The 26935-nt window shown below is 48.7% G+C and overlaps 1 protein-coding gene across 1 annotated transcript in view; it reads left to right on the top strand.

Annotated features, from left to right (window-relative positions):
* Nucleotides 1-8052: 8052 nt before the first annotated feature.
* Nucleotides 8053-26935, top strand: part of DHRS12 (dehydrogenase/reductase 12) — a gene marked incomplete at its 5' end in the record, with an annotated part of 33284 nt that continues 14401 nt past the window's right edge. Inside the window, 7 exon segments of the mRNA XM_045868538.3 lie at nt 8053-8153; nt 12469-12577; nt 12580-12604; nt 14289-14371; nt 19094-19106; nt 19109-19185; nt 20579-20651. Of these exon segments, the coding sequence (XP_045724494.1) occupies nt 8053-8153; nt 12469-12577; nt 12580-12604; nt 14289-14371; nt 19094-19106; nt 19109-19185; nt 20579-20651 (481 nt within the window).

Raw genomic sequence — 26935 nt, 5'->3', positions numbered from 1 at the left:
CTTTCTTTCTTTCTTTTTTTAAAGCTTTTATTTATTTATTTGACAGAGAGAGACAGCGAGAGAGGGAACACAAGCAGGGGCAGTGGGAGAGGGAGAAGCAGGCCTCCGTGGAGCAGGGAGCCCGATGCGGGGCTCGATCCCAGGACCCTGGGACCATGACCTAAGCCGAAGGCAGATGCTTAATGGCTGAGCCACCCAGGCGCCCCTAAAGTGTAAAACTTTCTTACTGCATTGTGTGGAAGTACAGTTCCAAAGGCAAAGAGAAGGCAGCTCGTACTTTCTGCAGAGTGGGCGTGGCATTCAGGGTTTGCACGTATGGCAGGTTCTAATAGGGCCCCCAAAGTCTCATGACTCAAAATGTCTCTCTGTTCTGATTGCCTTCTGTTCACCCCATTGGTGAGAGAGGGGTCCCTCGCCCTAAATAGTAGGAGATGGCTGAACACCCCACAGTTGACCCTGGGCAGATGCGAATGATGGGAGTTTCTTAGCCACGTGTGTTCACAGCCCGGGGGAGGAGGACACGGCATGCGATGCAGGGCCCCATGGAGGTTGCACACGGGAACAGAGCGACCAACCAGGGCACGCAGGGGCCATGCTCTGTAGTAATGAGAGGCTGGGGTAACCTCTGGTTCCGGTGGGCGGATGTGAAGGGCTTGTTTGAACCACGTCTGGGGTGCGGCCAGTTGCATAAGGGAGCTAGCAGGTGGGAGCCTTTCCTGTTGGGTGGGGGGCGTCTCTGCTCAGAGCAGGGAACTTGTGGTTAGTCCTCTGAGCCTCACTGAGGCTCAAAGATGTCAAGGCAGCTCATGAAATCTGGGGCCTTCAAATATACCTTCCAAGATCAATCTCTACCTTTATTTGCCTATATTCCCTGCGTTACTTAGTCCTGGATTCAAATCTGGATTTGAACTTTCTCAGTCACCAAAGCAGAAGGGAGATACAGTCAACGATGAGATCTACATTGTCCCTGAAGTCAAAAAAAGAAAAGCCCCTCACACCATCAGTACCTAGGTTAGAACACTCACTTCCCGAACAACTCTGCCCCTGGTAGGAGGCTCCGAGCTCCTCCAGCCTTCTGATGATTTTCCCCACCATTGCAAAAATCTTGCAGTCTGATGGGATTCTTCCAAACCAATTTTTTTACTCTTTATTTCTTCATTTGAATATTTCTGCTTTAAAATGTCTGTAGCCTGTGCTTTTCCATAGCCAGAAAAAAAAAAAGGCATTTCACAAATCGATTTACAGTTTATAAGTTTGTTTATAAAGAAGCCAGTGTCCGTTCAGCCGCCAGTAAACTGGGGGACGTGGGTGTAGCCCAGATCCCGCTGGGACGCCCTGTGCCAGCCTGGTGGGCCCACCCCAGACTACTCTGGTGTTGTGGCTGATGGCTTACACCTGCAGCCTTTCCTGGAGACCCATCCTTGGTTAGTGGAGCCAGCTTGCCAGGACATGCACCAGAGTGACCCCCTCCCCGCCCCCCAACATCCACAGTTACTCATAGCTTAGGATGAGTTGGGGAAGAGGGAGTAAAAGCTCAACCCTCTTGCTTCAGGGCAGGTTAAGCTCTGTGGTGTCACTGAGAATCTGAAGCTTTCTGCGGGATCAGGCCAGACTTCATGAGAAGCCACATCCTTCCCCAACTTCTTACTTTTCCCGGTCCTTCTTCCCTCACTCGCATTCTAATCTCTCCCAAGACTACTCCATTAGTCCATCACTTTCCACAAAGCTCCACCTGGGGCTCTGTCTCCAGGGAACCTGACCTAGGACAGGGCTATTCCTCCACAGCTGGAGACAGGAGATAAATCAATAGTATAAAGCCCTTTTATTTTCCCAAAATGACTGTTTTACAACTTTTTGTAATTATTATAAAAGTGATACATGCTTATGGATAAGCATTCAGGTAGAGGCAGAGGGTATAAAGTAAAATGTAAAAGACTTCACACCCTATCACAACTCCCAGTCCCAGTCCCCTGAAAGGTGACCAGCGCTCATTTTTTAGTATCCTTTTGGAACATGTCTATGTATATATAACCATAAGTTATATCAAATTAGTCACATTATTCTGCAACCTGCTTTTTTCCGCTTGCTATATCATGAACTTTCCATTATGGATGCAAAGAGATCTGCCTTCAAAAATGCCCCATATTCATAAGATTCATTTAAATAGGCACATTCTCTGTTACTGGCATGTTTTTCCATGAATCAAAATGGAAAGACCAGTAATCTGACATTTTATTTTGCCAAATGAACAACTGAGAGCTCAGTTGGGGAAAACAGTTGTCATTTCCCACCTTGTGTGTCTGGTGAAATGAGCCCAACTCAACCAAAACACTTGATGAAATTAGTTGCCGAGCCTTTTGGATTAAGGCCATGTGACTCACCTGAGGGAAACTCAATGGTCCTCAACAATGGATTAAAGCCAGTGAGAGAAAAGAAGTGGAGTCGGTTCTAAATTATGCACATCCACAAAACCTCATACCTAAGGAGCAAACTGTAATTTCAATATTGCATGTGTGTGAGGGTATGTGGATAATTAAGGTATATTAAGCAAAGAAGACAAGACGGGGGCACAGCAGATTGCACAGAAATTATCAGAAGCATTTTAAGATACAGAACAAAAAATAATGCAACACAAAGAGATGCCATCTCACACCCATTTGAGTGGCCATTCTACAACCATAACAACAAGAGAAACCAGAAAATAACAAGTGTCAGTAAGGATGGGAAGAAATTAGAACCCTCGTGCAACATTGGTGGGAATGTAAAATGGTGCTGCTGTTACGGAAAACCTTATGAAGTTTCCTCAAAAAATTAAAAATAGAATTGCCATGGGATCCAGCAATTCCACTTCTGGTTATACACCCAAAAGAACTGAAAGCAGGATCTTGAAAAGATATTTGTACACCAGCGTCCACCAGCATTATTCATAATAGCTAAGAGATGGAAGCAAGGCAAATGTCCATCAATAGATAAGTGGATAAGCAAAATGTGCTGTATTTACTATGGAATATTATTCAACCTTAAGAAGGAAGAAAATTCTGGGGTGCCTGGGTGGCTCAGTCAGTTAAGCGTCTGCCTTCGGCTCAGGTCATGATCCTGGAGTCCCTGGATCGAGCCCCACATCAGGCTCCCTGCTCAGTGGGGAGTCTGCTTCTGTCTTCCCTCCCCACCCCTGTCCCTGCTCTCTTGTTCACTCTCTCTCTCTCTCTCAAATAAATAAAATCTTAAAAAAAAAAAAAGGAAGAAAATTCTGACACACAATACAACATGGATAAAGCTTGAAGACATTATGCTAAGTGCACGTAATCAGTCATAAAAGGACAAATACTGTATGATTCTACTAATATGAGGTACCTAGAATAGTCAAAGTCACAGAGACAGAAAGTGGAGGGATGGTTGCCAGGGGCTGGGGGGTGGGGAGGAGAGTTAGTGTTTAATGGGGTACCGAGTTTCAGCTTTGTAAGATGACAAAGTTCTGGAGATGGATGGTGGTGATGGTATAATGTGAATGTACTTAAAACCACTGAACTGTGCATTTAAAAATGATTAAGATGATGAATTTTATGGTATGTATATTCTGCCACAATAAAAAATAAGACATAAATGAAACTGTATTCCTCAGTCCTTCCAAGCCTCCCCAGGATGATCAAATGGCCCAGGACTGAATAGCGGACAAGGGCAGGGTCGTTGCAGGTGTAGATAAGGGATGCACGCTCACAGGCTCAAAACCCAATCTCACTCTGTTACTCTGGGTCTTAGTGCCCCCCCCCCCAGCATGCTCCCCCTTGAGTCTCTGAGTGCCTCTAGCTTGGCGGGGAGTCCTTGGAGGGGTGTGAAATGGAGGGCAGGGGAGGAATGCTGGTAGAGGGAACCGAGGGGACTATGAGTCACCCATTTGAACACAGGAACCAGTCAACACACCAAAAAAAGGGGAGGAGTTTCCAGCCCGATGGAAGTGGCTAGAAGAAGAACCTGAGGAGAACCCACTATGAGAGGTGTTCCATCCGTACAGAAAAGGCGTGAAGGCTGTCCGGTTGGAATCCTGGTTGTGCTGCTTTCTAGATTCTCACGTGATCTTGGACACACTACTGAAATTCTCTTTGCTGCAGGCTCGTTTGAAGTGAGCTTAGAACAGTGCTGGGCACATAGCAAGTAGAGTATGAGTATTTGTTAAATAAGAGGAAAGGTTTTTATTTCAGCCTCCCTACTATGCTGTGAGGACTAGACAGTTAACACTGCTGTGTAGAGGGGAAACTGAGGCTCAGGGAGGTCAAGTGTCTCCTCTGAAGAGGTGTCAGAGCTGAATGTGGGTCTTCTGACTCTCGATCCCAGTCCCTGCCACCTCTGTGTCTGCCTGTCTCTCCCTGCCTCGCCGGTGGCCCTTCTCCTGAGCGGCAGGGGGACCTAGGTGGTACAGGGAAGTAGGTGAGGGCCAGCTACAACAACCTCCAGGCTCTCATTCGACCCCCACCCCTGAGCCCCCACTGCCTTTGCATTGGGAATGGAACCGGCTTGCCATGAAAGTAGAGCTCTAGAAACAGACACCATGAGAGTTTCAGACCAACACGAGCCCCATTTTCAGGAAATCACCTCCTTCATCAGCTTGGGTACATGGAGACTGATCGACCCAGGCTTCACGACTGCCCTGCCCTTGGCCCATCTCACCACTACCATCTCTAGTTCTGGGAAGGAGGACAAGGGAAACAAAGTGGACCTTTGCATGTTTTTTATTTGGATAGCTAATTCATGCACATAGTACAAAATTCAAAGGCTCAAAAGGGTATTCAGTGTAAACCGAGTCTCTCTCCCACCCTGGTTCCCCAGTGCCAAAGCTCTTCCTAGAGATCCCCACTGTGAAAGGAAGGAAACCCTTACATCAAATGGATTTGTTCTTTAGAAAGTTGGTTCAGATGGACAGCAGACAGCCCTGGAGTGAACCAGTCTGGAAAAACTGGTGGGCATCAAGGGACTCGGGGCACAACCAGAAAGGTACTTCTAAATCGGGTCTGGCTTCCTGCTGGGTGGTTGTGTGAGCCACTGCATGGGAGCGTCATTGTCTGCCACGTACATCTCCCCTGGGCTGCTTCTCTCCTCCTTTAGTGTCGCCTTGGGTTTCTTATAATCAGACTTTTGTAATTAAGGCTGGGAGCCCCTAACCCCGTTATTGTCATTACAGAAGAGACCAGTTCTTGAATCCATGCACAAACAGGGTCAGGACCTGTGCATGATCCACGCTGAGGAGTCAAAGGGACCAGCATCAGAGATCTTCTTCCCCACCCCCAGCCTCATCCTCCCTTCCTTTCTGTTCCTTTCCCTTTGCCCTCACTTCTCTTCCCCACCCCCAAGTCCACATTAAAGACATACAAAGAGCAGTGCCTGGGCTTCCTATGGATTTATGATTTATGCTTATTCATCTTATTATCTAAGTGGTTTTGCCAGGTAAAATATTAAGGCACCACTGCCATTATAACCTTGTCTTCCATGATCTCATTGGCAGCTGGTGTTGCCATGACAACTGGGCTGGAGAAATTGGTACTGAGCTTCGGTGGAAGACGATACGAACACTGGTGTGTGTGTGTGTGTGTGTGTGTGTCTGCAGTCTTCCTATCATGTATATCTGTTGTGTGAGAAGCCATGGATTTCTTAGGCCACACCTTCTGCTTCTCCTTCAAGTTTGGTCTAAATTAGCCTTAGGACTCTAAATCAACTGGAAGGAAGCTTTGGAGGAGGCTTTCTTTGTTTGGTTTATTGTGTAGCAAATTGAAAGCTGGGACACATAAGAAATATTTTAGAGTCTTTCTACCCATGTGAAATGAAGCAGCTACCCCCACTCAGTGTCACTCTTAAAAACACCTTGGGCTTAACTTATTTAAAATTTTTATGTAATTCTCTTATTAAATATAGAAAGTCAGAGCTAGAAGGGACCCCACATGTCATCTGTTTCCCCCTTTCATTTGGTAAGAAAACTAAGGCCCAGAGAGGCTAAGTGACTTGCTGCATACAGTATGGCTCCAGCATGGACACTATGACTTCAGCTAAGGGACTTACTCCTTTAAGTCTCAATTTGCTCATCTGTAAAATGGGGATAATATCAAGAGCCACTTTACTAGGTCACTGTAAGGCTTAAGTGAGATAATCCCAATGCTTGGCACATATCAAGCCCTCAATAAATTTTATCATTATTACCCCAGGTCACACTGGGAATCAGAAATAGGACAAAAATCCAGCTGAGCTAACTCCTACTTAAACTGGAGCCTTTTCCCATTAATCCTGTCCTGTCCTCTGTTTCTTTTTGTGTATATGTTTCTTGTCAGCCAGGGGAGAGTGGAAGGCCCTTCTGAGGTGGGGGTTGTCTTTTCTTACAACCTCCCATGATGTGTGTATAATGCACACACTAGGTACCCTGTGGATGCTTGTTGATTTGAGGATAAACATTACATGCTTCGTGCCCTCATGGACGATCGACTGAATGTACATGGCATGGCTATACTGTAAGGGGAGAAAGGAATAGAAGGACAAATTTAAGGAGGGAAGTGAACACTTTTTGATCACTTCAGATGAAACCAGGCATTTTGCTAAGCTCTTTACAAAAGTGTTTAATCATCACCAGAACCTCATGAGGTGATGAGGTGAGCATATTCATTCCCATTCTATGAATAAGAACACTGAGACAGACTGGCTATGCAGCGTGCCCGGGGAGGTTCGCACGCCAGGTTGAGAGCTGGCCTTCCACCCAACCTTTCACTTCAAGGTGCGGCTGATGCCCTCAATAGACTCTGGTCCGAAACAATTTCTCACCCCTCTGCGAGCCAAAAGCTTATTTCCTGAGGTGGTGAGTGGGATGCAGAGCGGACTGACACCTTTTCCATCACTGACACAAAGAAGAGTATACAAAGCACAGTTGTGTAGCTCTGGGAATCTAAAATATTCCCCCAGCCAAACCAGACTGGTATTGAAAGTCACACCAGGCTGGGCGGTTTTACAGAAGGCCTCCTTTCATCACTCTGTCAGGAATAAGAGCAATGCGGTAGAACCTCACAATCCTGTTCAGAGGAACACACTGTTCTGGGGAAACTTATTTCAAAAGAGATTCTGACGTAAAAACCCATCCACTTGGTGGGGGTGGGAGGTAGTGATCCTCTATCTCACATCCTAGGCAATGAGGCCATGAAACCAGCAGGTCTCTGTACCTCTTAGGTAAGAGTCGCTCCGTCTCTGGGCGAGCTGGGTACAGCAGTACAGAATTTAACTGAGTGCCCCGTCTCTCGATTAGGGACGGAGGTGAGATGTGGACAGGGATGCCTGATGGCGCGTACACAACAGGGCTAGATGACTTCACTGGGGTCTAGATCTGCACAGCAACCATGCTTTGCTTACACTGTATGTTTTCTGGAGTTTGGGGGGTGGGGGGGGCGATGGAGATTTGGAGGAGATAAAGGGGCCCTCCTTGGCACCGCATGAAGTCGCCGAACTAGGGGCAGACGTTCAGATTTAGAAGACAGACTTACCTCTCCGGTGGGCGACCCAGCCCTGCCTCTTGCCAGATGTCACTGTGTTCACATTACCAATCTGACTCATTGCACCTGCTGGAGAGGGGAGCTGTATCGCTGCTGAGTTACTCGGGACATTACCTGCAATAAGCTCATTAGGAACCTGGGAAATGCTAGTTATCACAACACCCCTTATGATGAAGCTCATCAGATGGAGAAATCTTTTTAATATCATTGAGCCTAATCTTTTTAATTCCGCACGATTTTCTGGGTAAGCACTTTCTACGAGGTGAGTTGCGGTGCCATCTTTGCATCCCAGCCATACCCAGCAGACAGGTATCCCCTAAACACATACTGACGCCCGCTTTCAACCCCGAGGTGACTAGGTGGCCCTGAGTGCGGCCCGCAGCAGGCCCCGCCCTCCCGCTCCCTGCGCTCAGAGCCTGGGGCAGGAGTGGGCGCTGGGCCAAGCCTTACGGGAGACCCTGCCGCATTCCGCGTAGAGAAGAGCCCGGGAGACCGCGGCTCTTACATAACTGGAATGACGTAACCGCTGCCGGCTCCCGAGGGCGGGGGCAGCGGGGGCAGCGAGAGGGCGGGCCCCACCGCGTCCCTCCACCGCAGCGCCGCGAGGCTCGCCGAGGGGCTGCGCGAATACACCAAGTAAGACGGCGCGGGCGGCCGAGGGTGCAGCGCCGGGTGGGCGGGGCCGCTGGCCGTCACGTGGCCCGCCTCGGCGCGGGCGAGCAGGGTTGGCGGGGACGCGCCCGGGACTTCGCGATCTCGCTGGACCGACGAAGCGACAGTGGCACCCGCAGGCTAGCAGCCCGCGGGCACACATACAGGGCGGGCAGGGTGCAGCTCCCGGACGCTCGGGGACCCGGCTGGCGCCCGAGGGGCGGGGCTTTGCCGCGCCTGGGCCGGGACCCACTGACGACAGGCGGCCCGCGGGCCCCGGAGCCCCTGGGCGTTACCTTGGCGCCCTGCAGGGCGTGCTCGGGTGACTGCGCTGGGCTGCTGTCGGCGTCAGGCCGGGCGAGCTCTAAACTGCTGCCGAGGACGCTGGCTTAGAACTTTCCTGGGTGTGTTTTTTTCTCACCGATAAAACGCAGCTTGTGGACTGTGACCTCTGGCGCCTGCTGGAACATTCCGAACGCGGGTTTCGGGGCGGGTGTCCACTGTGCACCGTGTGAGCTTGATGAACGGTGCTTGATGATTTCACTGGCCTGGTGGTAACCCTCGCTGTGCCCTAGCCGGTTCTCCACCTCATTGTGATTTTAAGGGGCGGCCAGTTCCCGGGGTTGGAGAGATGGTTTTTATCTTAGAATTAATTAGGCTTATGCAGTGGTTCGCAATCCTGTCTGAATAACGGGGCAAGAATTTAAAATACCAGTTTCGGGCCCTGCCCCTAGAGATTCTGATTCAGTTGGTCCGCACCGGGGCCTACGCTGACATTTTGTAGAAATCCTCCAGGTGATTCTCTTGCGGCCTGGTCATCTGAGAGACTCTCTCTCCTCCCTGCACGAGGGTTTTTATCAGTTCCTAAGGCAGCCCCGCACATTTCCATCATTCCAAGGGGAGGCAAGCGGCGGCTGCTCCCTTCTCTTCACCCCACATACTTTTGGGAAAAGTGCTTGTTTTTCTCAGGAGGCAGGACTGCAGATAATGGTGGGAAGTGTAACCGTCAACCCTGCCCCCCAACCCCCAGATTTAGGCAAATACAGTGGCAGCCTCTTTCTTTCAAAGGGGTGCACTCTGGCGGTGGCCGCTATTTGCTGGGTGTTTCCATGTTACACAGAGAGCAGCCCCAAGAGCTTGAGTCAGCTTCCTGCCCTGGGAGAGCAGGCTTCTAAAAGTCTCTCCCCAGACTCGTTCACGGAGTGGGAGGGGTGCAATCCAGGTGGGTCTCCCTGTTGTTGTACATTTAGTGAAATGGAGGGAAAGATAATTCCTTATTTTGATTCCAGTGTGAGAGTCACTGTAGTTTGGGTTTATGCTGTTTTTTCTTGGCACACCATGACTTTTATAAAGCTCCCCTATATTGATCTATGCAACAGTACCAAGTCACTGTTCCCTAAACTTGCCTGAACCTAAGAATTACCTGGAACAAATTTAAAAGACAACAAAACCTGATTCCTAAGTCCCTCACAGAAGTAGGTGGGGCCTAGGCAAATTCCATATTGGGTAAATTGGGGGAAACATGCCTAGGAGCTCGCCCCTTGGTGATTCCTATCTTCAGGGGTTCAGGAAGCACTAAGTACAGTGGTTGCTCAGTTTGAGTCAAAATCATCTGGAGGGCGTGTGACCACGCCCTCGGTAGACCAAGACCACGTTTCTAGCAGGTTCCCAGGTGACGCTAAAGCTGCTTGTGTGGCGCTCATCCTTTAAGCATCACTGGTGTAGTACAAGGTGCCCCAGGCTGGGTGTTAAAAGAATGGAAACCCTCCTTTGGCTTTATGACCTACCATTTTGTGATCTTAGGCAAGTCATTCATTTCCTCTCTGCACTGAAAAACAGGGACTGATATCAAGAGTTTGTGAAGATAAAATACTTCCCCAGAAAGTGGATGGGGGATACAAAAAAGCCAAATCTTATTGTTTTTTAAGAGTTTACTTATTTATTTGAGAGAGAACACGCACGCGTGCAAGCGAGAGAGCACAAGCAGGGGGAGCAGCAGAGGGAGAGAGAGAAGCAGACTCCCCGCTGAGCAGGGAGCCCGATGGGGGACTTGATCCCAAGACCCTGGGATCATGACCTGAGCCAAAAGCAGACGCTTAACCAACTGAACCACCCAGGGCCCCCCCCAAACCTTATTGTTAACAACAGATTGACCCAGGACAGGATCATGCACCGAAGACAAATAGCCGGGAGGAAGGACAGAAGGAGGGTGTGACATGCCCTGCAGGCCAGCCTGGCACCGCCCTCTGGCATGGCTCACAGCCTAGAGCTTGAAGAAGAGGTTTAATCCACAGGAGCTGCCCTTGGCAAACCTTAGTGTTTAATAGGATCAGTGTGGTCATCCAGAGGCTCAGGTCTCCTCTAGCTAGGTGTCAGAGAGAAAAGCCTCTGGGCTTCCTGCCCCTGAAGGAGGGGATCTTCAGGGCAGTTAGTTGCAGGTTCTCTGTGGCCCTGTTGTGGTTTGGGAAGGTCTCACTCGTTCCCCACCAGTACCTGCCCTTGGCTAGGACCCTGTTCATTGACTCCAGGGCCTTAGCCCTTTCTGAGGAACTGCTTGCTTCTGCAAGAAAATTCTTTCACAGTGATCCTGCCCCCCGCCCCCTAACATTTGTCTGGGGAAACACAGCTTCATCTTTGGTTATAGTTTAAGGTGCTCTCAAAGTCCCTAATGATTTGGAGGGCCGGGATGAGGGTGGGGGGCAAATGAGGAGCTCAGTTTTAAACACGGGGATTATTGATGTCATTATTAATAATAGTAATATTAATAGTAACTACTATGTATTGAGCTCTTAATTTATTCCAAGCCTGGTAATAAATGCCTTGCATACATCTCCTCTAGGCTGCCCAATAGTTAGCTTTTATCTTCCCTTCTCTGCAGAAAAGTCTCCTCTTCTGGGCTGCAGGAGCCCAGAAAGGTTAAGTCAACACAGGAGATGGCAGAGCTATTAAGAAGCAGAGCTGTGATTTAAACCCAAGTTTTTTGACCCAAAGCCCTTATTATTGATATTCTTTTTAGCTTCAAGTCAGCCTCCCAGGAAGCTTCGGCATAGTCTGCCGTCTTGCCGGCCGCACTGCGCCACGAGCAGCAGAAGCGGTGGGAAGGGTGTTCTCTGAGCTGCCCTGGACATTCCGTGAGTCGGAGGGAGGGCGGGAACAGGAACATTCTTCCTGGTCTCTCGACTGTGAGTCAGGGGCCATGACTGTCCGCAGTCGGTGGCAGTGACTTCCAAACCTAACCTGGGCTCATACACATTCTTTGGCCTCCTCAGCAGTGTCCGGGCTTGTAGTTGGCAGTCATGCAGGCCCGGGAGCCCAGCTGTTGGCAGTCTGTGTGGAAACACGGTGTGGGGGAGGGTGCTGGGCTTCTCGGAGAACCTTCAGGAGAAAGGGAACTGTTCTCCACTGCAGGGGAGAAATCACTGGGCTCTTTGGGTGAGAGATCCAAGCTCTGAGACCCAGCCTGCCCGTGTGTGGGGACACTCCTGCCCTCAGGGCCTCCTCCAGCTAATCCGCCTCCATTCTGCCTCCACCACCCTCAGCCGGTTCCATACCCAGCCAATACCAGGAAAGCAAAGGTGGAAGAGGGAACTCAAACGGCCGAGAGAAACGGTTAAAGAACTCAGGGTTACTTTTATCCAGTGTGATCCCTTTGTGCAAATTAGAAAGGGCAGCTCCTTCGCATGCTTTGCTGCCATCTGCAAGCAGCTGCTCGATGCAGATACAAATGCCCCATCACTGCAATCTGAACAATGCCCCCTAGAGTTGTGCGGTGCACACCCCCTAGCCCCGAAGCAGTCTTGGCTTTCCCTGAGGCCGTACCGAACTCAGCTACCTTCCTTCCTCCTGCTTCTCTCTGTCCTTGCAAAGCCCCCCACTGCACCCAGTCCTTCTACAGCTAGGTAGAAGGCATGGGCATGATGCCAATGGTCTCCTAAGCTCCTCTTCTTTTCCCCCCGAAATTGGATAAAGGGAAAATAATCCATCTATCAGAGGATTTTGGGGGGGGGGGCACTTCCAGTATCAGAGGCAGTCAGAGAAAACTGGCTTGGGTGCCAAATTGTTAGAGTCTAATAGTTTTGAAAGTTCAAGAAGCTAATGAGAGAGGAAATGTAAAGCCTGAGAGGATGGGATTGTTCCTGAGCCCAGGGAGGGAAGCAGGGAAGTGACGAAGGAAGGAAGGAGCTGTGTGCTGTGCTGGGGGGGAGTAGTAATGCCCACCCCAGAATTAGGCTTTCTCCCCACAGGGCTTTCTGTTCCTGGCTCCTGACAGCCATTCTGTCTATCGGCTTCCTGCTTCCAGGAGTGGCCATGCATCTGCATCTAAGGACTTTGTGCCTGATGCCTTCGAGGTCCAAGTTCCTTGAAAAGCCTTCTTGGTCAGCTGAGGGAACAGTGGCATTGGGAAAAGCAAACTGCTATTGACAGAGCCAAGCGAGGTGAGCAGCCTGCTGTGTGTCCACAGGGCCTCAAGGCCAGCCTGTGGCCGCTCCACACTGGGGAGAGTGCCCAATGTCACAGGCAGGTCAGGGAGGGCCCAGCCAGCATGGCCAGGAGTTGACCGTGATCCCATGAGGACCGGCACAGCTGCTGATTCTCAGCTGTGCATTGAGCTTCCAGCTAGAGGTGGACAGAGCAAGTGACCGGAGGAGCCTTTCCTCAACTCTTAATTCACGGGAGAGCTCAGGTCCTGGCCACACATCGTTAAGAGCAGTGAGGGGTTCCAGCCAACTCTGGGCCTCTGAATCATCAGTGGAACTTTAAAAGGGCATGGATACCTGATCCCCACCTCATGTCTTGTCAGTGAGCATCTGAGGGTGGCGTGGGGAGGAGGGTGGGAGTCCACTGCAGTTTGGCTGTGGACCCTACTTCAGAACCAGTGCCCCCCCGAATAACCTGAGAGGGGAGTGCGTTGAACTTGCTTCCTCCTTCCTGGTGTTCTGGGGTCCAGCCTCCAGGCTTAGAGGGGCTGGGGATGGCCTCCTATTTCACTTCCCTAATCTTGATTTTGTGAAAGGCTCTCTAGGTGCCCTGTAAATTATTTAATCAGCTGAAGTCTTCCTCTGAGTAAATGCCAGAATTTCCTGCATGAATTCAATGGTTCTGGGTCACCAAATGGCACTGTGGTGGCTAGACAAGTCCACCATGTCTTTCCAGAGATTCTTCTCCAGAAAAACGGATGTTCCAGTAGAAGTTGGAGAAATAGGCTGGGAATGTATCACTTCTCCAGACGCTCAAAGTTGTTTTTGTTTTTTGGGTTTTTTTCCCTCTGAAATCAAGTTAGGCATTTTTCTGGGGGAATATTATAGCATTTGGAGTTGTATTTCATTGTCAGCCAAGTCAGGGTGAGGAGTAAGTGCATCTTAGCAACTGGGAGGTCCTCTGAAGTGTTGTGGGGAGGAGGACAGAGCAGAGGGGCTGGTTATATGGTTAGCTGAGAGCCTCCCATGAAACAGACCCCACTTAATAAAGCAAGCTATTTTAAGTGAAGAAATCAGGCTCTGTAATGATTACTTTTTAACTGCCACAGCCAAGGCATTCCCCTTTACATAAACTTTGATTGATGATAGTATGGTCTTTGCTGGAATAGTCTGAGTGCCAATTATGGATTCAGCCATTCAATAAATATTAATCGAGTCCCTGCTACATGTTAGGCCAGTGTTTCTGAACTTGGGCTGAGCATTAGACTCACCTGGGGAGCTTTTAAAACATACCCAGGCCTGGACCCATCATCTGGAGCTTTTAAAAACACCCCAGGCGAGTCTAAAGTGCAGCCCAGTTGCGACCTCTGTGTCAGGTGCCATGTGAGATGCTGGGAATGCAGGTGTGACCAAGAGGGACACTTCTTAACCTTGATGTGTTCAAACCCCTACAAAAATCAGGACCTTATCCCGGATGCCCCATCAGTCAGCCCATTTAGGCAGGAGAGCACCTTCCAGGATCACCCTGGCTATTATATCCGCTGCTCAAATTGTGGCAACCATCCATTTAGATTTTCCAGAGGAGTCTCAGTTTCAGGCATTCTTCCTGTGAGCCCGAACGTCTTAATTCATCTGGAAAAGCTGGTCTCCATAGCCACAGCGATCTCTAGAATTCACAGATGGTTTCCTTGAATTCCACCAGGTGGCACAATTCACCTGGTTTGTCGAGATCAAGACCCAGCTCGAAGTTCCAAAGGTGAGATCATCAGGGGGAGCGCTAAGCAGGTGAGCTGCCTCTCCTGCTGGGGGTTTCTTTCAACCTGACCTCCATCAACTGCGAGAGGGCTGAGCTGCTGCCCGCGCTCCCTGGCTTGGCAGTGGCCGGCTTGGGGTGCTTCTGCTCTGGAAGCAGCCCAGCCACCCGAGCTTTCTAGTGGCTGGGTTTGACCGCTCATCCCGGTCGGCAGGCAGGGGCCAGTCCCTGCTGCAGAGACCTTAGACTGGACGATGACTCTGCTGGGGTTTCCACCGGGGAAGGAGCTCCCGCCGGTGAGACACATCGAAGGGGACTGACTGCAGCACGCCACGCCAAGCTGTAAACTGACCCAATGGCTCTCCAATAAAGAGGGACAAGAGACATTTAGGTCTTGATGAGAGCCACCTCTTCACAAGAGCTTTCAGAGCCGGCCCACATTTTGTCCTCTGGCTTTTCTAAGAGAGTCGGAGCCAGGACTGTCCGCCTAATTTGCGGGACAGCGCAAAATGAGAATGTAGGACCCTGGTGCAAAAAGTATTAAACATTTCAAGACAGTGAAGGCAGAGTACAAAAACGAGTGTGGGGCCCTTCTGAATGTGGGGCCTGTGTACCTGCACAGGTTGGCCCCCATGAACTTGGCCCCGAATGGAAAACTCACTGTGAAGTGAGCTCGGGCAGTGTTCTTAGCTTCCCCGAACCTCCGTTTCCTCATCTGAAAAATGGGGTGATATTATTCTATTTTTGAACATATGTTTGAGAGTGAACCATATGTCAGGCCGCGTGCTAGGAGCTGCAGAGATGATAAGACGGAAGAGGCCCCTGGGAATGGCCCTCAGTTACCATGGCTCCCTCACTTTCGCAGCAGAAAGTCCCTCGACCCTGCCTTCCAGCCCCGCCCTCACCGCCGCCTCCGCCGCGAACCTGCTTCCCAAGCCGCCCGGGGGCGGGGCCGGGGGCGGGGCAGACAGCGCCCCCGCCCCCTCAGCCTCGGCGCGTGCCCGGGGGCGGGTGGGGGGGGAAATGCTCCAGTCTAGAATGGAATATTTTGCATCCGCTCCTGAAGGTGGTTCTTCTTATTTTTCATAACGCTCTCAAAGCAAGTGTCCTTTCTGTTCTCACGGCACGTCTGTGGTCTCCCGCCATCAGATGCCGCACAGAGGCTCCGCGCCAGCCGCGAGAGTGAGGGTCTCTAAATCTTCCTCTACGGTGTGCGCGCCGCGGCGATCTGCGGCTGCAGTTTTTGAGATTGAAAGCTGGCTGCCTGCCTGCTGATAACTTTCAGCTGTGCCTGCTGCAGGACGCAACAAGAATACTAATCTCAGGCCACAGGCAGATGAGGGTTTGCCCGGATTCCAGCCTGCTGGGGTTTGGGCTGCATTTTTTGCAAAGTGGATTTATATGGAAAAAGATGACAGTACGGTTCTGTTTATAATGTTGAGCCGTCGTTGGGAGGGTAGAGCTGAAAAGACGGAGCACACGTATTTCCTGGGGTGGGGAGAGAGGCAGCCCTTCACCTCCTGCCTTACACAAGGTGGGGTTGGAGCGCACACAGGGGAGATTCCCTTTTCTTGTGTGTGTGTTTATAGGTGGCCTCCAGCGCTGAGAGCTCCAAGGGCCCAGGGCTGACAGTGCTGTCTGCTCATCCCGGTGGCGTGGTTTCCCTGACTCAGTGTACCCTCCAGGCTCTGCCAGGGGGATCGACTGCTCTCCCCGCCCCGTTTATGAAGAGGCACCACTCGCAGCCTCATGCGGTCTAGCACGTGCAGCCCCCACACAAACGGTGTAGGAAGGAGCTGGGCTCAGCTTTGAGTCCTGGTTCTGTGCTCAGTAGCCTTGTGAGCTTGGGCGGTGTTCTCAGCTTCTGTGAACCCCAGTTTCCCATCTGAAAAGTAGGGGTGATATTACTCTATATTTGAACACGTGTTTGAGTGTGAACCATGTGTCAGGTGGTGTGCTAGGAGCCGGAGACAGAGGTGATAGAGTCAGATACAACCCCTCACAGTCTTGGGAGGGACCAAGTGGTTAACAAGCACCTGCCTGCTCAGCTCTGTAGCACAGTGGGGGCAAGTGGGGAGTAGCTGTGCGGACCCCCAACTATGTGTTTCTCTGGCCTTCATATCAGCCAGCTTCCGGCTGGGTTTGGCCATTGAGGAAGAGTGGTAGGTGGTAAGAAGAGAGAAACAGGATATTTGACTTCCCTGGCAACGCTGGACCTCCTCTGAGGTTCCTCCTCTCGGTGGCGAGCCTGTCTCCTTGGCTCAGGTCACACCACCTCCTCCACTCATTCCTCCACACCAGGCCGGTGGCTTCCTTCTCCTCCCGATATTCTGGTTAGGGGCCAGTCCCAGTTAGCTTCTTACCATCTTCATCCTCTGGGGACCGATCCCTGCATTCAGCTCCCTCTATTGAAAGAGGTTTTGATTAGAAACTTGACTGGCATAACATGATATGTGCTATGACATGGGGAAGTTCAGGGTATACGTTTAGCTCTCAGTCAGTAGGAGAAGATTATTAGTGTTCTCGATATTTTTTATCCTAATACTTTCACCACTCCCAACCTTACATTCTCTGCTTCAAGCTCCCCAGTTCTCTTGAATCAATGTCGAGAGCGCTGGAGGGACAGGTCCTCTCTGCATGGTTGGGTACAGCGGTGCCTTGGGCAGGAGAGCCTGGGTAGGTGTGCAGCAGGCTGGCCGAATCAGGTGAGTGTGGGCACCAGGGAAGGTGCAAGGTCCTGTGCGAATCACTGGCTTGGTTTAGCTTCCTGACTACTCAAAATTAATATTAACTAGCACCTCATTCCTATGTAGCGATTCCTACTAAGGATGCATTCATGCACTGTTTTCCATTTGCTCATCAGACTCACGCTCTGACACGGGTAGAGGGGTTCCTGTGATGTCCCCTCATGACTCCTGGGCCACGGAGCAGCTAGATGGTGGTTTGTCTGCAGAAAGGATCCAGTTGAGTTTTGTTCAATTTCAAAGAGTTAGTATGGCGGTGCCCACTGGCTCCGAGGGTCAGCCTTGGCATGTGTAGGTCAGCGGATTGGGGGTTCTGATGCGCATGTGTCTGTTCCTAGCTCCTTCCCCTAGTCACAGCAGACTCCTGGCCTATCCTTCTGGATGCTTCCTGGCCTCCTGTTTTCTCCCAGAGGGAGACAGATGATTTCCTTCATCTTTTCACGATGCTTCATTTCAGCGGGCTCCGTGGTTGATTTATCTAGGACAGTGATTCTCTCTTCCATGCTGCTACCTCCGTCCGATGCTGAGACACCCCAGGTGCCTCCAGGAGATTCAAGGAGGTTGTGGAATGTTCAAAGTGGAATTGATTTTCGCTCACTTGAATTTTGTTGTTTTTTTGAACCTGGATTTTATATGAGTGTTACTGGGCACCATTGGGTAGGAGAGAATTTTAGGGTGGTTATGGGGAAGAACCCAAAAGAAAGGACTGGGTGTCTACAGGCTCAGTGTGCAGCCATCGGGGTGGGGGTGCTCACCCCCCCCACCCGGGAAGGAGTCAGCAGGCAGCCCGTGTCTGCTCTGGCTGAGCCAAGGCCTTCACAGCCTTTTTTTAAAGAGCGTAGTCCTGTACACATCATGCTTTTCCTATCCTTTGAAAGTAGAGGAATATTCAGCTGCGCCAGACTGGAGCTGAATATGGTATTTAAGATGACGATAAACCTTCTGAGGCAGGAAAATGTAGGATTTTTTCGGTTTTCTCATTTTCTGAGCCTTTGTTTCAGAGTGAGAAACAATATGTTTTAAGACCAGTAGAAAGAAATTCTGACTACAGTCTTGGGTTCTGTAACTCAGCTAATGGGGAAGCTGAGGCATGGCCCGGAACTCTGCTTCATCCAAGGAATTGTGGCTGTTGCTCAGAACCTGACCTGTAGGGTCAGCTCTCAGGTCTCTGCGGTAGCAGGAGTCTCTGCCTTGGGTTCGGGGTAGGTCACAGATGCCCGCTGCGGCGCAGAGGGCATGTCCTTGCCCGACGGCATACTTAGACTATAAGCCTGATTCCTGTGCCGGGGACAGAGAAGGGGCTGGACAGCCAATATACATTAATCGTCTCCATGTACGGCTGTGTGCACCACCCAGAGGCAAGAGGGGGGCATTCAACATGACTCCTCCATCAAGAAGTCCCCAGTATACTACGGGAGGGAGCTGTGTCCAGCAGCGACTATAACACAAGGTGGAAATTGGTAAACATCATGAGCAAGGACTGAGTCACCAAGGAAGTCGTCATCTAGTAATTACGATGTACCTTAGATCTAGTCTTAAGAGCAAAATATTGACAAAAACCCTAAATGATCGGCAGGAGGAAGCTCTACGCAGCCATGCTGAAGTATGTTAGGTAACCATAAAAGAAAGAAGGCAGGCTTATAGATAGTTTAAAAAAAACCTCTAAAATATATTAAGTGAGAAATAAGGATGCAGAGCAATGTATAGTCTGATCCTATTTGTATGGAAAGGGGGCACATATTTATAATATGTATATCATGCTTAATATACATAATATATATTATGCTTTAAATATATGTATATAATTACTGTATGTGCTTAAAATATTTCCGGATGATTAAAAGAAACTGTTAGCAGTGGTTTACTGCTGAAGAGTGAGACTGCTACTTTCCATCTTGTATTATCCTCCAAAGCATTTTATTTTAAAAACACACATATGTATTTTTTAAATTAAAATATGCTAGTTTATATCTTTTTTAAAAAGCTTTACAACTTTTTTTTCTGGTTTAGAACATCTTTCTGCACATGTGGATTTGTCTGATCCCAAGAATATCTGGGAATTTATTGAAAATTTCAAGCAGGAAAATCAACTCAGTATTCTGGTAAGTTTTATAAACCTAAGGAAAGGATAAATCTCGTGTGTGTACATTTTTCATCTATGTGGATACAGACTGATATGTAGGTCTGTGGGTCTTTAAGACGACATCTTAGTGAGAATCCTCTATGGTGAGGCCTGCTCATGCAATCGGGTTTACTCACTGGCCTCAAGGGGAGACCCAGCACGTTGTGGGAAACGGGAGGGGACCACCCACGGGGTAGATACTATGGGAAGATGAGGACATTCCATTTTTCATAAAATGATGATGTGTGTATCTGTATTCCTAAGCTCTGTAGATTTGGGTATGTGTGTATTAAAATTAGGGGTTCTGGGAAAAATAAAAATAAAAAGTTTGGTCCAAAAGAATGCCTGCTGCAGACAAGCAAACCTTTTAGTAACACAGTGTGGAACTCACAGAGAGCCGGGAGGACTCAGGTGGGATGGTACGTGTCTGCCCCTCCCAGATGCTCTGCATTGAGCCGAGCTGCTCTTCTATCTGAACAGCTTCTGATGTGCTCAAAAATGCCCATTTGGGCCAAGGTCTGGTCTTGCACTGTCCAGTTTGGCTAGGGAGCATTGGAAGTGTAGCTAGTCCTAACTGAAGTGTGCTGTAAGGGGAAGAATGAGTCAATTTCAAAGACTTGGTCTGGAAAAAAAAAAAAAAAGCAAACCATCTCGTTAAGATTTTTCTAATGATTGCATGTTGAAGTGATACTATTTTGAATATACTGAGTTCAATAAAATATATTATTAACATTTACCTGCTTCTTTTTTTCTTAAGATTTTATTTATTTATTTGACAGAGACACAGCGAGAGAGGGAGCACAAGCAGGGGGAGTGGGAGAGGGAGAAGCAGGCTTCCCGCCGAGCAGGGAGCCCGATGCGGGGCTTGATCCCAGGACCCCGGGATCATGACCTAAGCCAAAGGTAGACGCTTAATGACTGAGCCACCCAGGTGCCCCCTTCCCCTTTTTAAAGATTTTATTTATTTGAGAGAGAGTGAGCAAGTCAGATAGCGAGCAAGCGAGAAAGAGAGAACACAAGCAGGGGGAGAGGGATTACCTGCTTCTTTTTATCTTTTTAATGCAGCTACTTTTGAGAAAAATTACATATTTCTATTGGACAGCTCTGGTCTAGGTGCAATCCCAGAGCACCTTACTGAGGATTCAGTTGCCCAGACAACCCCTTGTCATCAGAGATCTCTGCACCGTTCTGTGGCTGAGCTTTCTGCCCAAGTGGCGTTTTCCTGGAAGGGGTCTGACGTGAAGGGACAGTTGAGCACAGTTATTGTCATCACTTGGATATGGGACTGGTGGTGGCCATGGAGGTGTGGAGTTTGGAAATGGGTCTTTTGGCCCTGGTTGCCTTTCTTTTGAAAGGGGAACTGTGGTCTCTAGATCAATAATGCAGGATGTGTGGTCAATAAGACAGAGCTCACTGAAGACGGACTTGAAAAACACTTTGCTACCTGTACCCTGGGAGAGTATGAGCAGTTTTCTTGTTTGTATTTAGCAAAATAAACAGAGACCTAGATGATACCATAGAAGCATCAGAAACACATCAGTCAACTTTTTGGATTCTTGGTCCTTAGCATGATTGTGTTTGCATCCTTCACTGCATTAAATTTTCTTCATAAGACGCTCTTTTCAAAAAAAAAAAAAAAACCACTCTTTTCATGATTTTTTTTTTATAATATGTGTTAGTGCCGGAAGTACTTAGCATTGTTGAAGCATTTTTTTTCCAGGAAGCTCAAGGCTCATTATAGATGTTATTTTGGTGAGGAGCGCTGGTTCATCCCAGGTGGAGTGTGCAAATATAAAACCAGCAGCTAAGGGAGCTTCCAGCCAGGGCTGAGGAAGGTATAACCATGAGGCAAGAAGATGGATTGAAAAGGGCATTCAGTTAGAACACAGGACACCGGGATTCTGGTTCCCATTCTGTAATAACAGGTTCACTCATTTTATGCCAGCCCAGTGGTTCTCAAAGTAGGGTTCCTGGACCAGCAGCATCAGCATTACTGGGGAACTTGGTAGGGTCTCTCCCCCAGATCTACTGAAACCAAAACTCTGGGATGGGCCCAAGAAATCTGTTTTAACAAGCCCTCCAGATGATTCTGACGTCCATTAACATTTAGAGAACCAATGTACCAGGCTTTTAATGTCTTTGAATTTTCTCCTTCTTGAACCAAGGAGTCTGGAGTAAATTCTCTTGGTGCCTTTCAGCTTGGAGATGCCATGAATATGAGCTTCTCTCCAGTATCTATACCATTTCCTCACTGTAAGTTAAGCTTTTAATGAGGCATTTTAATTAAATCTTGTCCTAAATCACAAGATGGCTGGGTGGGGTTCGTGTGGTTGTTGGGGGTCACCGAGGGTATCCATTAATAGCAACCTTCTTCTCACCCAAGAACTGAACAAACTGAGGAGTGAGACAGTGGAGTAATAGCTGAAAACCAGCGTATCACTGTTGTTACTGATGAGGCTAGTTGAAGGGTGTGGTGCAGGGTGAGAGCCAAATGGGTTTCCTAATATCACAGCCAAGAGCTAGACAGACTCACTCACCTTGTTATAGCTGGCCGGCCCAGGACAGACACCACCTCCTCCTCCCAGGAGAGGAGAAGAGTGGGGAGCAGAGCTGAGCATGCCCAGTTTATTGCTCCCAAATATGCTATTTTTTAAAAAAGATTTCATTTATTTATTTGAGAGAGAGAGAGACAGAGATAGTGAGAGATAGTGAGAGAGAACACGAGCAGGGAGGAGAGGGAGAAGCAGGCTCCACACTGAGCAGAGAGCCCGACGCGGGACTCGATCCCAGGACCCTGGGATCATGACCTGAGCCGAAGGCAGATGCTTAACCGACTGAGCCACCCAGGCTCCCCAGCTCCCAAATAGACTAAATTAATTATTGATAATGGCTCCACCTCTCCTGGATTAAGGGAAGAAGGGGCTGAGGGAGGGCAGAATCATACTCATCACACTCTCTCCATGAGGAAGGAAACAGTGGGAGTGGGGAAGGACCTTTCTCCCCAGTGGTTAGATTGCTCTTCTTTTCTTTTTTTCTCTTTTAACAAATACCCAGAAGCTTGCTATGAAATGGTGCAGGTTTAGTACAAAATATTTTCATCTTTGATTTTGTTCCAAATGTAGTGTCTTTGCCCCAAGTACCAAACCCAAATATGGGGTCGAGTTGCCTTATAACGTTATAGGCCGGCAAAGCCTCCTAGAGCCACACGGCTGGCCTCCACGTGGGTTCTCAGCAGGACCAGCTTCATGGTTTGTGGGGCCCAGTGTTGAGCAAACATATGGGGCCCCGTACTCAAAAATTATTTTAAGAATTACAATATACTGACAACAGAGCATTAACCTGCTGCTCACCCGCCCCCCACCCGCCCTCCATCCGACAGAACTCCACTGGGCACTGACTGCGTGCTGGGCATCAGGAGTGTTGTGGACACATCACGCGTCATTTAACCCTGGTGAGCATCCTGGGGTGGAGGTTTTCTTACCTCTGCATCACAGATGAAGATACTGGGGCTGAGAGACATTGAATCACTTGCCCAAGATCAAGTAGAGGAGTCAGGATTTGAACCCAAGTCCGTCTGCCTCTGGAGTGCGTTACCAGGATACAGTTCTTCCACTAGCGGCCTTGCCACCCCGCCGTGTTACAGTGAAATACAGGGTGCTAAGGAGCCCTGGGCGGGGGGAGTGAGCAGCCCTGCCTGGCGGAGGACGGGCAGGGCTGGGGCACCATTTGGAGGGCCGGCTGGGACTCTGCCTTTACAGAGTCTGTGTCAGGTGTCACAATCTAAGGGGACTGCCTTTTTGATTATACAGCTGGTGCTGTTATACTTTTGTACGACTCCGGTCTGCTTCTAAGGACCTTGATATCTCTTCATTTTCATTTCCTATTTGTGTGAGAAACATTGTATTGATCTTCCCAACCTCTCTGAGAAGCATAATAATTCTCATGCTCTGCTATTTATTCATCCTCTCCAGAGTGGAAGACAGAGTGCATTACACAAAGCAGCAGGATCATGACAGAGGGGGCAGCTGAACGTGGAGAGGTGAAAATATTGTCATTCTTAAGCAGGTCCAGGCCAAAGGAACGACTCAGACCTCTGAGTCCTAGAAACTGCTGGCTGCCTTTCTAATATGAAACATGTTTTCCCGGCCCAATTATGTAATGTGGGATGGGTTGTTTTCTATTTTCCTAGATTCAGTTGGGCCTCTAGAAACATTTCCAGTCTGCAGCCAAACACCAGTGGGTTCCCGACACTCTGAGGACAGGACAACACCAGGACTTGCAGAATCTATAACCAGATCCTAAGGATCTGGAAGCCAGAGGATTGGTTAAATGCAAGATACGATCAGAGCCCACACCTGCACGTGGCCACTTGTGGAGACATCATAGTATATGAATTAGACAAAGTTTGGAAATAATTCCCCTTAACCTGTTGTGGGGCTAGGTGGGGTACGGAGAGATCTTCATAGTTTACCCTTCAGTGGAACAAAATGAGCTGCTCTGGGTAGATCTGTGGGTAGATGCCCTATGAGGGCGAAGTGATCTCGTGAGACAGATTCTGTTTGGTTGCTGCGTTCACCCCTGTGTTTTGGGTGTCCTCAAACCATAGACACTTTGCCTGTGAGCATGCAGTGGTATTAGGCGTCTGTACGGAGGGAAGACAGATGGGAGGGGAGGGGAGGCTGCGCTAAGTGCTCTGTTGGCAGCCTGCCATAGCCCGAGCATGAGCGGATCAAACCCACCACATCTTAGCCTCGCTCCCACTCCAGGACACACGACCAGGACACTGAGTCTACCTCCTCCGGGACAGCTGCGTCATCAACTTGTTGACTGTAATAAACGGGCCGTGGTGCCTTAGCTCTTTGGCAGAGGGTGGGGAAGTTCAGTGTAGGTCACTCTGGAAGGACGCACATCAGCGTACCGTAAGTGTTCCGTTTCTTGATGCTCTGTGATTTGGAGATTTGGAGTTCTCTGCTCACTGGCATCTCCCCACACCCAGGGAAAACTGCTCTTTAAGGCAGGGACTCAAGGTCCAGAAACATCATCATCATCATCATCATCATAAAGAGCACACATTGAGCACTTTCAATGTACTGGGGGTTGCACGAAGTATTTTGGGTGGGGGGGCCTCATTCAATCCTCATTAACAGCTTTACAGATTTTCCAGACAAGGGAACTGAGAGTCAGAAGTGCTCAGAAACCAGAGTCTGCGACTCACTTTACTGAATGAAGGACAACTAAATTCTAGTTGGTGCATTTTTTTAGTGCAGGGTCGTATCTCTCAGTTATTGCTACATAACAAACAACTCTAATACTCAGAGACATGCAATAACAAGCATGTGTTTTTTGCTGACTCTTCTGCAGGTCTGCTGGGCTAATCTCGGCTGGGTTTAGCAGGGTGTTTCAAAGCAGCAGGTTGGAGCCAGAGTATGTTCCAAATGTCTCACATCTTCCTTGGACCATTAGGCTGACCAGGGTATGTTCCCACGGCGATTGCAGAGGTCCAAGTGTGCAAGTACATTTCAAGCCCCTGCTGGCTTCACATCTGCTAACATCCAACTGGCCAATGCAAGTCACTTCATAGAGCCCCAAACCAGAAGCCAGGGAGCATACTCCTCCCACAGACGTGGGGAAGAGAGGGTGAATATTGTTGACAATAATCTTCCACAACATCTGTTTTATTACATTCTAATTCTATGGAAATAGGTGATCTGAGCTTGATGTGGTAACTATTTATTAACCAAAATATTTAGTGAACAAAACACTTTATTTGTTTGATAAACGTGCAGAGATCCCCTACTATATGCCAGACACTGTGGCCAGTGATGAGGACTCAGAAATGGAAGGGACTCCTGGTCTAGTGGGAGAATCAGACACATAAACGATTTCGGTAAGCTCTCTTTTCATCCATGAAGGGATCTAGGATGCAAAGCCTCAGAGGAAAGCAAAGAACAGTTCTTCCAGGGTATAATGTTTCCTCAGACACTGTGTGTGTTTGGTACCAGGAATTCTTGTCAATAATCTTTACCCTGAGCTTTACCATGCGCCATTTTGCTTCAAAGACCTCCTTCCAGCTCACAAGCCGTCAAGCTTCCCAGAGAGGCACAGAATTTGGGAAATAGTTAAGTACTGTAGAAATGTCAGCTAGTATTGTGTTAACATCCAAACCCCTTAACTTGGAATTGAAGTCCTTTATTGTCGTACCTCACCTACCTGCACAAATTTCCTACTTTTTTTCCTACGTGGATCCTTTACCAGTCAGCCCATTATTTTTGGAATGTGCCACTAACAGTTACGTCTCCATGCTTTTGTCCTTGCTGCTCCTCTGCCTGGAATGTCCTCCACTTGGTTAACTTCCACTTCTCCTCCGTGATTCAACTGGGCACACCCCCAATGCGGAGCTTAGTCAGGTGCCCCTCCTTTCAGCTCCCAGAGTACCCTCCGTGAGCTTGTTGCCTCACGTTAGGAATTACCTGTTGACAGGTTGGTTTCCTGCACAGAGCAGGGATCCTCGAGGGCCCATGCCGCCTGGCCACTAGGAGGCACTCAATCTGTGTTGGCTGAACAGTAGTCCAGGTGTTCCACCCCTTTAGGACTCTCCACACCTCCCGTTCCTATTCTGTAAAATGTGGATAATGGTACTTTTATAGGCTAGGTGTTAGGATTAAAGAAAGGATTGTAAGTTATTTACCCAAAGGAAATCACTCACATTCACACAAAAACAGGCATGTGAATGCTTAAGCTGCTTTATTTTTATTCATAGTCACCCCAAACTAGAAACAACCCAGATGTCCTTCAGCTGGTGAATAGATAAACTGTGGTCCTTCCACACAACGGAATGCTATTCGGCCATAAAAAGGAACAAAGTATTGATGTAGGCAACAATGTGGATGAATCTTGAATGAACTGACAAAAGTCAAGCCAGACCTGAAAGGGTACATACTGTATGATTCCATTTACATGACATTCTGGGAAAGGCGAACCTATAGGGACTGAGAACAAACACATCAGTGATTGCAGGGTGCTTGGGGTGGAAGGAGGGATGACTATGAAGGGAATGGGTGACCGTGAGGAAATATTTGGGATGAAGGAACTGCTCTGAATCATGCCATAGTCTAATGCATTTACTCAACACTGTGCATTTACAAAAACTCACAACTGTATACACACACACACAGATGCAGAGTTTTACTGTGTGTAAAGAAGTATAAACATACAGTTGACCCTAGAACAACATAGGTTCAAACTGCACTGGTCTACTTATACGTGGATGTTTTTCAATAGCTACAGTACTATAAATGCACTTTCTCTTCCTTATGCTCTTCTTAATAATGTGTTCTTTTTTCTAACTTACTTAATTATTAGAATATAGCATATGATATATATTTAAATATGTGTTATTTGATTGTTTATATTATTAGTTAAGTCTTCCGGACAATAGTAGGCTATTAGTAGTTAAGTTTTGGGGGGGTCAAAATTATACACAGCTTTTTTTTTTTTTGAAGAATTTACTTATTTATTTTAGAGAGGCAGGGAGAGGGAGAGAGAGAGAGAGAATCCCAAGCAAACTCTGTACTGAGCAGAGCCCGATGAGGGGCTTGATCTCACGACCCTGAGATTATGATCTGAGCTGAAATCAAGAGTCAGACACTTAACCAACTGAGCCACCCAGATGTCCCTATACACAGATTTTTGACTGCATGGGGGGTTGGTGCCCCTGACCCTGTGTTGTT

The sequence above is a fragment of the Mirounga angustirostris genome, unplaced genomic scaffold, assembly GCF_029215605.1.
Source record: "Mirounga angustirostris isolate CCGP_5_RB_7025 unplaced genomic scaffold, mMirAng1.0.hap1 SCAF_3, whole genome shotgun sequence".
NCBI classification, from domain to species: Eukaryota; Metazoa; Chordata; class Mammalia; order Carnivora; family Phocidae; genus Mirounga; species Mirounga angustirostris.
Note: the sequence above shows the minus strand (reverse complement) of the source record. Positions and strands in the feature narration are given on the sequence as shown.